The 14964-nt window shown below is 39.4% G+C and overlaps 1 protein-coding gene across 1 annotated transcript in view; it reads left to right on the top strand.

The window, feature by feature from the left end:
• LOC135080992 (lutropin-choriogonadotropic hormone receptor) overlaps positions 1 to 14964 on the top strand; it is a 78605-nt gene that overhangs the window by 10500 nt on the left and 53141 nt on the right. Inside the window, exons 2-3 of the mRNA XM_063975717.1 lie at positions 5962 to 6033; positions 6749 to 6889. Of these exons, the coding sequence (XP_063831787.1) occupies positions 5962 to 6033; positions 6749 to 6889 (213 nt within the window). The remainder of the gene's footprint in view (positions 1 to 5961; positions 6034 to 6748; positions 6890 to 14964) is intronic.

Raw genomic sequence — 14964 nt, 5'->3', positions numbered from 1 at the left:
ATTAAAAAGTTATATCCATTGATTGAAAAATCACCATCAATTTAATGTAGTATCTTCAATAAAAGTGACAGGCATAACATTCTGTCTTAACGTCTTTAGTCATTTGATTTGTAAAGCGTTTTTTTTTATATTAATGTATTTGTGTTTTATTATATTATGTAGAGTCGGTTCCTGATAAACAACGTTACAAAATTCTACTTACCTAAATGTTCTTTCAAATAAAAATATGTCCTCAGCGTAATCAATTCTACAGCCAATGTGTCACGGCCCGTGGACTCCTTCCACTGCGCGAGGAAATTCCTTTTCGCGGTACACTGTATTTTAGCAGCACAATGGCACGCGAATACGAAACGCCATCCGTCTTCAGGCAGCTGTTTTGCATTTTAATTTAACAACTAAACGTGACCTAGACTGGAACATCGAGAATAATAAGCAGCTTGATAACTTCAGTAAAATATACGATACGTACCGACCTGAAGAAACTTTTAAAATACTCCGACATCCCTTATAAAGTCATAAACAACCAAAAGTAACCAAAAACATATTATACGAGTGAGCATTTTATTAAAACATTATACAGGGTGACTGGAACTGAACCCGCCATAGCTAATACGCGTATAGAGGAGGTCATTTGCTTATTATTGAACCTTACTTTCTATGGCTAAAGTTTTATAGTTTAGGAGATATGTCAATTTTTATACTTTTTTCAGATTTTTCCGAAATTTGACCTAAAAACTGCTTAATTTTTTTTTCTTGCATGATTTTAACCGATTTTTTTATTTGATACTAATATCGAATAAACCTTTAGTCAAATAAAATAAATTTCAGATCTAGATAATGATTCAATAACTAGTTACGAGCCGCCAAAGTTCAACAAAAGTACAAACCACGATAAACAATTCAAGTTCGAATTCGATTAAAAAAAAAACTAATGGTGATAATGGATTGCCATTGATCTTAAAAATAGCTCTACCTTCTCTCCTTTCCAATGATATATCACATGTAGTAATTAGATACTGAAATTTATTAAAAATTCAAAGTTTATGGAAGAAAATGGAGTAATAATACGAAAATTATCCATACAAAGTTTCTTCAAATATCTCATATTTTCTGCTATACTCCTTTTCATAACTATTTTTATGTGTTTTTTGAAAAATGATTTTAAAAATAATAATCACATTATGAAGAAAAGAGTTTAAAAAATTCAAAATCAACTTTGTATGGATAATTTTTGTATTATTACTCCATTTTCTTCCATAAATTTTGAATTTTTGACAAAGGACAATGGGCAAAATGGTACCCGGCTCCAATAGATATGCTTCTAGTGTCGTTTGAAAGGTCTTACCAAGACGAACAACTTTTACTATGGCCACCAGCCTCAGATCTGGTTGTGTTCGAAGATAAACATACTTTTTTGCAAAATGGTACCCGGCTCCAATAGTTATGTGTGTAGTGTCATTTGAAAGGTCTTACCAAGACGAACAACATTTACTATGGCCACCAGCCTCAAATCTGGTTGCGTTCGAAGATAAACATACTTTTTGTGTTACCGAAGCATCATACGTGTCCATCTTATGATACTTAGGTTATGCGAGGCATGAAGGGTTTACTGCTCCAGCATCCTTCCTTAACTCTATAATTATTGATAGAGATAATTGTGAAATAAATGTTTTTATTTGAAGAACTACTACCCCCTTATTTAAAAAAAGTTATACCTAGGATGAACCTTGGATTAAAATGACATTTCCATACCAAATGACAATTTAAATCAGAGTTCACTAGGGTGTAACTTTTATTAATAAAAGGGTTGGAGTTTTATTATTTCTTAAGGGTTTTATTATGGGTTGCTAAAGCGAATAAACCCACAAGACCCAATAAGTCCACCCACAAGATAGACCGACGACCTTATAAAGGTAGCGGAAAGGCGCTGTATGCAGGCCCCCACCAACCGGCCATTGTGGAAATCATTGGGGGAGGCCTATGTTCAACTGGACGTCTTATGGCTAAAATGATCATGATGATGATGATGAAAGCGAATAGCTTGGGTAGTTCATCGTAGGTATAATCCTTTCCTTTTCAAGGCTTCTTATAGTTATATTAATAGATTGTAGTCATAGTACATACTCGTATACATGGATGATTGTGTTATACTTTCTTTATAATACTTAGTGGAATTACTGCTTTCAAAACGTGAATTAGAACTGGCCCCATAGCAGACATTTTTCTACATCTAAAGGCCTTTTGAAATATATATTGGTTATGGCTATTGGAGCGGGTACCACTTTCCATACATTTGTGCCCATCATCCTTTCAATATCTAATTACAACGTGTAATATATCATTGGAAAGGAGAGAAGCTAGAGATATTTTTAAGATTATTGGCAATCCATTATCACCATTAATTTTTGTTTCAATCGAATTCAAAGTAGAATTTTTTATTGTGGTTTGTACTTTTGTTAGACTTTGGCGGCTCGTAACTAGCTATTCAGTCATTATCTGGATCAGAAATTTATTTTATTTGAATGAAGACATATTCGATATTAATATCAAATAAAAAAAACTGTTGAAATCACACGAGAAAAAAAATTTAAGCAGTTTTTAGGTCAAATTTCGGAAAAATCTGAAAAAAGTATAAAAATTGACTTATCTTCTAAACTATAAAACTTTAGTCACAGAAAGTAAGGTTCAATAATTAGCAAATGACCTCCTCTATACGCATATTAGCTATGGCGGGTTCAGTTCCAGTCACCCTGTATAGAGCAGGATATTTTATTATTCGTGAATAATAATGGAGCTTCATAAGAGCCACCCTTTGGATGTGAGGATTTTGTATGTTAAGGCGATTAGAGTCCTCAATGACCTTGGGCGTTTGACCTTCACGCCGCGCGAAACACCCGCGCACCCCGCACGAAAACTCCGATTTGACACCGATCAAAATTACACGGGCATAAGTAGATACAGAATAGAAGCTCTTTTTTCATGACATTACTGCCTATTATTTTAAACTTGAATTGATGAACCTTGATGTCGGTGTCATTTAGCTCAGGCGTAAAGGTATTTAATAAAAATAACACAATCCATGAACATTTTGTACGGGATATATTATTTTTATTTTATTAAATTTTTTCGTAAATTTTCTAATGTTTTTGTCGGTTCAGCCGTTCTCGAAATTTGAACATGTAATTTGTAGGTAACTTCGGGTGGAATCTTGCAAGCTGAATTTGTTAGACCAACTTCCTGACGACAACTGTAGGTATTGGAACACATAGTAGTATTATCTATGGTTTAAAAAAACAAATGTTTCTTCTTTTGTCTATCGTCATTCTCTTTGTGTCACTTATGAAGAATAAACTGAAAATGTGTTTAATCTTGTCTTTTTATTAGAAATCCTTTAACAGCTGATTGAGTTACAATTTTGGATATACATGTAATTCGGATGACAATGAAATATTGTGATGACATGGAGTCGATCTGATGATAGAGCTGGAATGCCAGTGGCCCCATAGCAACTCCGGGATTAAACGATTCCATCGAGTTTAGGCTCGTTTGATTTGTATTTATTTATTTATATAAATATAAGTAAGTAATATTATGTAAGTAAGCTACTTTAAAAATCACGAGTACCTACCTACCTACTTCAATTCTCAAAGACAAACAGGGTCTGATGATGGAGCTGGAATTGTGGCCGTAGGAATAGGCTAGTTTCTTAAAAAAACACTTTTAGTCCATCAATTACACTATCAAAAAATATTGGACACGGGATATTTTTATTTGTCAACAAACAAGTAATTACGAAGTTATGATGCGATGAAATTCCGCGTGACGTCACAAATCGCAACAATTTTAAGCACGCCTAAATGTCATGGGTCTCTTCTGAACTTTGGCGCGCTTATCTCTTTAAATTTTCATAAGTTTAAAAAAGTGACAAAATACATTTAAAGTATTTTTTTGGTAAGTTGACCGACGGACTAATTCAAACTCTTGCTTTACCCAGGAAACATCCCTATTCTTCGAAATTATTACGAGCTACATAACGAAAAATCTTTGCTACTACGCCGCAGCAAATTCCGCATCATAAATAAAAAAATAAATTTAAAGAAAAAACCTTTTTTTTAAAACAAGTTTTTGTATGCTAATAATTTTAGTTTCATGACATGCTCCCAAAACTCATCATCTTATAAGAGGATTTTAGTTTTTATCGACGAAACTTTTTAATTATTATAGCCTATAGGTACGTTTCATGGTTAGGTAATTTAGGGAAGTTTATTTGCACTTAACATGAAAAATATGGTATCAATGTACTGTGTACCTATGCACCTTCAGTGGCAACAACAAGGTCTATTGAGTACCTATAGTCTACTAAAGGCATGAAATAAATTAATTTTCACCAAAAATTAAAACCAACTCCAAAACGAATCACCAAAAGGTAGGCTGTCACCGACTCCGAAAATATCAATCATGATATACGGGCATTTGTAATCAGTATCCACATTTTTTAATAAGCTCTATAGAACAATTTATCAATACCACTTTATCTTATTTTTTTTTACTGTGGTATTTTCGCGAAGAAACATATTGAAAATCTAATTCTAAATGGCCCATTTGCGCCGAGCCTAAGTATGAAAAATATAAATTGTTTTCTTCACGTAAATCGATTAAGTTACTGATTCTGACTCGCTCCTAATTTGGATACTAATTGCAAAGGCCTAGTAAATAAATAACGGAATATATTTTCAACTTTTACTTATCTAGTGCCGTTTTTTTTTGGAGTCGATTTTTTTACGCTAATAGATTCTATTTAGGTAGACAATAGCGTCCGAGCATGCCTTAATTCAATCGTATCGTCTGACTGAACGTGCTCTATGAACAACTCTGACATAAAAACTATTGTCAAACAAAGACTAGGTTGCACCATCTTATTTTAAATTTGACTAAAGTCAAAAATCTGTCAAACTCCATACAAAAAACACCGGTTATCGCCAAAGCTACGGTCAAAGTTAGGTCACGTCAGGTGGTGCAACTCAGCCAAAGAAAAAATTCATTTTGATCGCTAATGTCAGTTTGCAGCGAGTGACACAACCTCCCCGTCTGAAGGCCAGCGGCCGACTGCCGCCCGCACCCCGCGAAGGCCCCCTCAACAGCAAAACGTTCGGAATTTATTAAAAGTAAAATTTATGAATGAAAATAATGTTCGATTGGAAAACGCAACGTGTCATTTAAAGATTAAAGAATTCCTAATCTATTAGTGCAAAAATCTTTTAAATTAACATAGCCGTTTTGGAGGAGTAGGGAATTTAAGTAAAAAATCGATGTCCCGTATTTATTTTTTTAATCCAAAACAAAGAGACGTATCGAAAATTCAAACGTCACAAATGTAGTCCTTGAACTGTTGTATAACATATATTTTTTTCAACTATTTCTGTCCAGCAGTAAAAGAGGAGTAGGCTTTACAAAATGCCCATTTGACGCGGATTGAGGACTCTAATCGCCTTAATATCCCACAGGCAGTTGGCGTGATGTGATATGTCACACTGAGATAAAAGTTATGTTATAAGAAACATTAAAACTGTCTTATTCTGCGAGTCTCGCACTCCTCACCCCTCTCTTTTTTCTATACAAGGTTTGAAAAAAGCGCTTGTAAGCAGCTATTAGATTGCTACAAATTATCAAAGCGTGGTGCTGGTACAGGCGCGGTCGCGACAGTTCTCGCCCCGACGCGATATTTTTTGCGTTATAACCGTTTTATGGGCTCTCGAATCACCGCCGTCGCTGACTGCGCCGTTTTCCTCGCAACTTAAACGTTCTTCAGTGTCACAATTAGGTATCATAGTTTTTTTGTTTGATTGAATAGTAATACTGCGATATAGCAATAGTTTTTTACGAAAATAGTAATTAAATTATGTAAAAATGTTAGTTTATAACAAGGTCCAGTTCATCAAGTGACGTCGTGTCTTGTTACAGGGACGTGTCCAACAACAACATCAGCACGCTGCCGAGGGACGCGCTGCAGCCCGCCGCCGGCCTGCGGGACCTGTGAGTGCACGCCGACTTGTTCGAGGAACTTATTTCATGATAACGTCAGACGCTTCTCCAACAAAGATATAAAACGACAACCACATTTTCAACCGACTTCAAAAAATTGGGTTGAAAATGTAAAATTAGAATTACAAACAGCAGAGTTGTCAAAGTTTAAAAAGTTAATTCGTCGACTTGCACTTTTAACGGGCATTCGTTGCCTACTGGATAAGTTGCCTGCATGCATTTTAAACACACGTCGCCGCGGCAGAGTCGACCCTAATTGCAAATAAGTATAAGTATTGTTTTTGAAATTACGCCATCCGAAGCACAACAAGCAAGCCAGCCCGATGCTGTATCACTTTCGCGATCGTGACCCCAATACAGATCGCGATCGCACGGGCAATCAGCGTCTGCGAAGGCGGCGCGGTGCACGCGGCGAGGGCGGGGGCGGGGGCGATGCAAATGTGGCTAATTCCGATGCGGCCCGCAGTTCGCCACTTCGCACGGCGCCACCATTACACACAACACTGTCCCAATGAAGCCAAAGGATTCCTCGTCACAGGGCCCGGTCCGGTCGGACCTGGCAAGAATAATTAATATATTTCACAAAAACTGCGAACGATGTGATCACGCTTCGAGATGAAATTCCTGATGATATGCCACATGCTTTCTGGACTTGGAAAGTCTGGCACAAAGAAAGTAGAAATGTACGTGCTAGTGTTTCCGGCAGGAACCTTTCTTCCAACCGCCTGGAGTCGATCTCGTCGGGGGCGCTGAGCGGCGCGGCGCTGGCGCGGCTGTGGCTGGACCGCTGCGCGCTGCGGCGGCTGCCGGCGCACGCGCTGCGCGACCTGCACCACCTGCACTTCCTGTGAGTACTGCGGGCTGCGGCCCAGCCACGTCCGAGGTACACTGCTTACACACGAGTTGGAGTGATGGGGATTTCCCTTAAACCCCTATTTACATGGGATAATTTAATAAAAATTAACAGAACATTGGAAAAAAAACGCCTAAAAATGTACAGCATGCTTTCGTACGTTTATACGAGGAACGTACGTTTATCTGGGGGCACGGCAGTGCCCCCGCCAAGTCGAGCGCGAAGCAAACACTGCCGTACCATCCTTTACTGGAACCATTTCGCCGCATTTTCAGGCCCCAATTTGAGAACCTCTGGATAAAACCAGAACGCAGAAATTTTCGTCATATAGTAAGCTATAATCACATGCTTAAAATCCAAAATTTCAAGTCTGTAAGTCATTTAGTTCCGAAGTTATGCGAAAGCAAAGTTTCGCATTTACGACACTCACTCACTCACTCACTCACTGATGATCATCAAAATAGAACTAGTACTTCCCATCAACTCAGAGAGCTGAAATTTGGTACAGAGTTAGGGTTTAATGGCCACATAAAGGGAAAACTATAAAAACTAGGAAAATCGAAGATCTGGAGTAACACCACATTCATAATCAATACTACTCCGGCACCGTGGTGTTCGCCTGTATCGCTCACCGCTAGATGGCGCTAGCGGCGTCCAAGCGGTGTCCAGATTTTTTCCTTTCTAGAGCCCCCCGTCGATTAAGTTGATGTTGTGTAAATTTGCATTTCGTTGATTTCGTTTAGTATATTGTAAGGTTCGCTAAGGTTATGTTATTAAAACAATTCTGATTCGTTGTCCATTTTAAAGGTCGTTGAGTTTATTTGTATTTAATATCGTAAAAAATATCGATAAAACGACGACGTTAAATAATTTTGCCACTTTCTACAAAAAGAAGTGAAATCCCACCAAAAACATTCTGTAAAAAACTAGCCAAGTCTCGATGGAGCTGCTTGTTTATCTCTAAAAAGTAATGAAATCTAGACAAAGTCGTGCCAAGTCTATGGTTCCTTACTGCGATTTCTTTATTATTATAGGTAATGTTGTGTGACTTGGCCGTTGAACAATCTTTATTAAGATAATCATACATAAGTATTATTGAAATACGCAGCTTTATTAAACCTACAATTGAATGGTTATTGTTGAATCAACATTTTCCAAGTGGCAATTTTCCATCGTCAATGGGTAGCGGTTCTGGCGACAGATTGTTGCAATGGTATCATGGAGCACCTGGTTTTGTACCCTTCAACGGCCAAGTCACACAACATTACCTATAATAATAAAGAAATCGCAGTAAGGAACCATAGACTTGGCACGACTTTGTCTAGATTTCATTACTTTTTAGAGATAAACAAGCAGCTCCATCGAGACTTGGCTAGTTTTTTACAGAATGTTTTTGGTGGGATTCTATTATTCGCCGAACACTTTTATTGCGAAACATGAGTGAGGGGCAAACTTTGACTACAGCGTTGTATATCCCCTCGTCGGCATATGTTTTGCGTGAGCCGCACAACAATCACGTTTGAGTTATCAAAGTTGTAGCGTGGAGATAGCTAGTACTTATGTTACTCTTTTTCTAAGGTTATACGAAGTTTGACAAAAATAAGAATCCTGAGATATAAATGGAATTTGTTTTTTTAGCATTGGTTCTTTTTGATCATAGATAGTGATCAACACCTGCGAGACAATGTATTAAAGCTCATCCTCGCACTCGCACCGCACACTACGCATATTTTAACGGCCGGTAATGAATAGCGAGAGGAGGCGGCGGGCACGCGTAAGTTTAAACAACCGTCTCAATTCATGAAAGCATTAACGTTCATTATTTTCTGTCATGAGCATAGTCTTTAGACTGAGATGGAGACATAAATTATTATTCGAGCGCAAGATTTTAATAAAGAGTCTATTGGTATAGATAGAGAAACCAACTAGACGATGCATTAACTTCGTCGACATAAATATTGATTTAACAAAAGAACTTCTATGGGAGCTTCGTATTAAAGAGACGATAATAAATAACTACGGTACATTGAATAAAGGGATGGTAAACAGAAAGTCCCATATTTCGCGTCGTCGCCGCCGGCAAAGTGATGGTAAACAACGCGGTCGCCCGCGGGCGCGCTCGCGGCCTCTCCGCCAGGATCACTGCGCTCCATCCACGACGTTCAATGGGACCGTAGTAAATATTCTCATCGGGCTAATGTAATAAATTTCTGTCCAAATAGCCTAGAAAAAATTCACATCGAGGGACCATATAGTCACGAGTTCATTCTCTTTCGCATTAATAATGAAAGCATCCGTTGTCGAGTTGAGTTTTCTCCGGGGAAAATATTAGCGTGAGAGTTTGCTGCGCTCGGGCGGGCGGTGACGTCAGCGGCCGGCAACTATTAAACTTTGATCGTGTTTTGTGATCGCTTTGAAAGCAATCGAGAAACTTGCGCGCATGCAATATAATGCTTGCCCGACGTTTTACGTCCAGAAAGTTATAATGACTTTTCGTATTTTTTATCTAATCTCGTTGGTTTATCCAAAATTGAAAATTCACGAACAAGGCAAGTCCTGGCAGGCGGGCCGGCAGGTGAGCACTGTGGCCCGCGGGCGCCGCGCGGTGTCGGTCGCGGTGACGCGGTGCAGCGGCCGCGTATCGATCGACACACGCGTAATGGACCGTGCAATCGCAACTCGGGTGCACTATCTCTCTTAACATATTGCTTAAAACGCTATGTTTTTGTTGTTTTGTTTCAGAATCTGGCCTCGTACGTTCTTATAGACTGAGCGAGAATCTGAAAAGGACTGAGTTTCATCTTAATCCTCACTTCTAGTTACGCATCAGAAGAGATAATAATTTTATTATTTTATCATTTACAAAATTTATCCTGTGTCTCTCCACCCTCTATATAATAGCAAGCTCAGATAATAGAATGGATCCATTCTATAATCTGATATAGCAAGTAATGGGTCAATTTCCCAAACACATTTTTTGAGCGGCGTAGCTGCAAATCATATGTTTTTTATGACATAGAACTTTGTTTTTTTTTTACACGAAAATATACAGAGGTTCCATTTTGAGGACAACATTATTAATGAGTATTTTCTTTTACAAATTCGACAAAAAATAATTGAACTAAGCGTTTCTAATTTTGGTGCAGTGTCCACATCCTTAATTTCTTACAATATGTATTTTTTTAGCTGATGATCAAAACAGAACTTAGGGAAAAAGTATATTTTTGAATTATACAATCTATCTATTATCTAAGATTACCAAATTAAGCAAGTTTCCCAAATAACTGTGATTAAGTCACGTCCTTAAGTTTTGTCCGCGAAAAATTTATGATTTTGGTGTCAATAATGAAATAGTGGGACGTCCACCCACAAGGTGGACCGATGACCTGATAAAGGTAGCGGGAAGGCGCTGGATGCAGGCCGCTACCAACCGATGTGGAAGTCATTGGGGGAGGCCTATGTTCAGCAGTGGACGTCCTGTGGCTGAAATGATGATGATGATGATGAATGAAATAGCTCGTCAGTTTCTTTAAAGATCAAACAGGATTTAAACACTCCCATCATTCGTTAGGTTTAGTACCGCCCCCGCGAGCAGTGACGGCAGACGGGTGCAAGACCTCTGCGTCTTCCCGCCAAAAACGTAAATGTGTTGTTTTTTTTTAAACGGACAACAATTCTGCAATTTTGGTGTCTTTTTGTATAAGATTTCTAAGCTATTCTTTTTAGTTGAATTCCTTGTATAATGTAAAGGAACTGTTTTCATACCACGTGTTAAAATGTTGTTGTTATATTTAAAACAGATTTCATATAATTTAGCTTTTTCAACGAGAATCTAATTTTGGTGTTTTTGGTGGTGCACCAAAGCATTTTTAACCGACTTAACTCCGTCAATTGTGAACCGATTTTCAAAATTTCATATTCTATAGAGTACACTTATGTGGTGGTCCCTGTACGAGCAAGTACATAGCATATAAGTTGTTCAGTAAATCTGCTGACATAGCGCCTGCGCGCGCGACCTACTTTCTGTTCATTTTACTTCATTTTTATAACTTACTTACAATTCAGTGTAATAAACGCTCTCTACGGAATCGGACACAGTTTTAATTACCACATCCCGTGACGTAGATAAAACTACAACTACATCCAACATCAACACTGTAGAGGCACACAAGACACACAGCCCCTACATTTTGGTCCTTCGACATTTGAACTACGACCTACAACAATTTACAACGTCAACTGGTCGCCAACGGAGTGTTTCAGTGAGTGTGATTCGTGGCTCTATCTGTGGTAGCAAATCGGTCTCGCCGGTCTCCCAGAAGCGGGTCGCCCCGGCTTGATTGAGAAGGTGCATATACCGCAGTAAGGGTTACATTCATACGAACCTGAAACTAGTTGTTCTACTAAAACCATGGAGCAACTCTATCAACAACAGAAATCGATCATTGAAGCCATCATCAAGATCGAAACCAACTTCAAAAAGGATTCTGATTCGCGCAAAACTTCAGCATACATCCAGAAAAGGTTAGACGCCCTCAACTCACAATGGGAGGTGTTTAACATGAATCATGGAATACTAGCTAAATCAAGAAGTGGGTCCGATGACGAATACTTTACAACTAACACCTACGCCTCAACAAAGGCTCGGTACGAGTCTATACTGAACATGTTGAAAAACTACGAGTACGTGAGAACGGAGGAAACTGGAGTACCATCGAAATCAGACGAGCTCATTAGTCAACAACACACTAATTTCCGAGCGCTATCCAGAGTGATCAAGAAGATTGACCTCAAGGAGCTAACAGAAAAATGGGAAATAGTGGACAAACTAAACTCGCTGCAGTCCCGATGGAAACTGATCGATGAGCTACACTGGCAAATCGACAACATTATCTCTGGTAGTGATGTAAACTACGAACAAAGTTTTTCTGCATACGAAACCTTGTACGAGACCACAAAAAGGGATTTGAATCGAAAACTCAACTCGACTTCACAACAATACCAACAGGTACCTACAATTGAAATCCCTACTTTCTCGGGCAACTACACACAGTGGCCGACCTTCATGGATCTCTACTGTGAAGCTATCCACAATAACATCATGCTGACAAAAACACAGAAGATGCAGCACCTCAAGGGGAAACTGAGGGGTGAAGCGGAACGTATTGTACAGCATTTGACAGTATCATCTGAAAACTATGACACCTGTTGGGAGATATTGACCCACAGGTACAACAATCTACAACTTTTGTTTACCAAACAAATACAAGCCCTTATGGGACAACCAGCTCTACAAACACAGAATGCATACGAGTTAAAGAAGTTACATGATACTAGTGTTGAGACCATACATGCTATCCACAACCTGGGCATCGACACAACTACTTGGGACCCAATTCTGGTGCATATTCTTACTGGAAAATTGGACCCCGACACGTATGCATCATACATGGAGGCCAGAAAGGCCCCTAGAGCACTACCTAGCTTAGATGAGCTCATAAAATTCTTGGAAAACAAGTTTACGGCCCTTGAACCAGTTCAGAAAAAGGGGCAAACATCAAACAAGTCATCCAACAAGGAAGTAACAGCACAATCTAAGAAGGATTTTCACACCAATAGGCGTTTTTCTCCACGAACATATCATACAAATACCGAGAAAAATTGTCCTTTGTGTAAAACCAATCATATTTTACTCCAATGCAAGTCTTTTCATGACATGTCGCCGGAAGACAAAATGAGGTCGATTGCACCACTGCATATTTGTCGCAATTGCCTGTACTCACACAACGAAAATAAATGCAATTCCATCAAAAGGTGCCGAGTATGCAAAGATGCACACCACACAATATTGCATGATATTATTCGGAACGTTGAAAAACCAACTACATCAAAAAACGTGATGCCTAACAAGTCAACTACGTCACAACAAAAGGCAAATCACGTGTCCGGCAACTTTAACGAGGTACTACTTGCAACGGTACAACTGAAAATAATGGCAGCTGACGGAACATTCATCAACCTGAGATGTCTTCTCGATCAAGGGTCTCAAATTAACCTAATAACCGAAGATGCTGCTCAACGACTGGGATTACAACGACGAAACCTGAACGCAACTGTATCGGGTATCGGGACGTCGGCACATCATAGCAACGGAACCGTACGTTTGGACTGCGAGTCATTGTACGGAGGTCATTCATTTACAATCGAAGCAATGGTAATGGCAAACATGCTCAGCAACCTGCCCAACTATACTTTTGAAAAACAAGAGTGGCCTCACATCCAAAACATACAACTAGCCGATCCCGACTACAACATTTCAAGACCAGTCGACATTCTACTTGATGCGGGAGTGTATGCCGACATCGTCATGAGTAGCATCCTACGAGGCCCGTCACGTGCACCTATGGCCCAACAGACTAAGGTTGGCTGGGTGTTACTTGGCAATATTAACACCTTCAACTGTCATGTACTCATTAACATCGACGACGTCTCTCGATTTTGGGAAATGGAAGAGATATCAGATGACAACCACAACTTAACCTCACAGGAAGAATATTGCGAATCTATCTACACAACTACAACTACAAGACTAGAAGATGGACGCTATATAGTCAGACTTCCTATGAAACCACAATACACAGAAAGCTTAGGCCCATCTAAGCCACAGGCAGTCGCACAATTTCGACAATTAGAAAAACGACTAGCCAAACATACACAGTTATCAACTGAGTACAAAAAGTTCATTGATGAATATTTACAACTCGGTCATATGAAACCATGCACCGAAAGACGAGAGCCTAGCTATTTCTTACCTCATCACGGCGTTGAAAAACTGGACTCAACAACAACAAAACTACGTGTAGTTTTCAACGCCTCGGCTAAGACAAGGTCGGGAAATAGCTTAAACGATCTAATGGAGTGCGGTCCAAATCTTCAACAAGACCTACAATCTATGATACTGCGATGGAGAACATTTCAATACGTCTACACTGCCGATATTGAGAAATTCTACCGCCAAATACTGATACATGATGAGGACCAACACCTGCAACAAATCGTATGGCGTAACACAACCACAGATCTCATCAATGAATACCAACTTTGCACGGTAACATATGGCACAAAAGCTGCGCCATACTTAGCTATGCGCACTATAATACAGCTAGTCATCGACGATGGGCACCGCTATCCTCTAGCGGCTGAGATCCTTAGTCATCAATTGTACGTGGATGACCTACTTGGTGGCAGCAACGACCTCATAGAAGCGCAAGAGGCACAACAACAGCTGATTGACCTGTTAAAAGGTGGTGGATTCAATCTACGCAAGTGGGCCAGCAATCATCCTACCATACTCAAAGCCTTACCTGAAGATCTTATAAGCCAAAACATGTTTGACTTCAAGGACGCAGAGAGTAACAAAACATTAGGCCTTTCATGGAATCCGCACAACGATCAGTTTACATTCAAGGCGCCACTTAGTAACAACATACGTGACGTCATTACGAAGCGAACATTACTGTCTGACTTATCAAAATTATATGACCCACTTGGCTGGCTGTCGCCAGTAACAATGAAATCAAAACTCATCTTTCAACAAGCTTGGACTGCTTCAACTGACTGGGATGAACCTCTCCCGGACAACATACAACAGGAATGGAGAAACTTTCAAAAAGAACTGCCATCCATTCAAGACATCAGTTTACAACGCTGGATTGGTAACACTCAACAACCAATCGAGCTACATGGGTTTAGTGACGCATCTGAGAAAGCTTACGGATGCGTCATCTACTGTCTATCCACGGATCAAGATGGTCAACAGATCGTCAAGCTGGTCGCCGGGAAGACTAAACTCGCCCCACTAAGAAAACCACCATCGTTACCTCGACTGGAACTTTGTGGTGCCCTACTGCTGTGTCGACTAATGACAAAGGTCATAGAGTCAATAAACTCACAGACAGTAACAATTCACGGTTGGACAGACTCTATGGTCGTGTTAGGCTGGTTACAAGGAGAGCCTTCCCGGTGGTCTAAATTCGTGTCAAATCGAGTAGTTAAGATCATTGACATGA

Source organism: Ostrinia nubilalis, chromosome 19 (assembly GCF_963855985.1).
Source record: "Ostrinia nubilalis chromosome 19, ilOstNubi1.1, whole genome shotgun sequence".
Lineage (NCBI taxonomy): Eukaryota > Metazoa > Arthropoda > Insecta > Lepidoptera > Crambidae > Ostrinia > Ostrinia nubilalis.
Note: the sequence above shows the minus strand (reverse complement) of the source record. Positions and strands in the feature narration are given on the sequence as shown.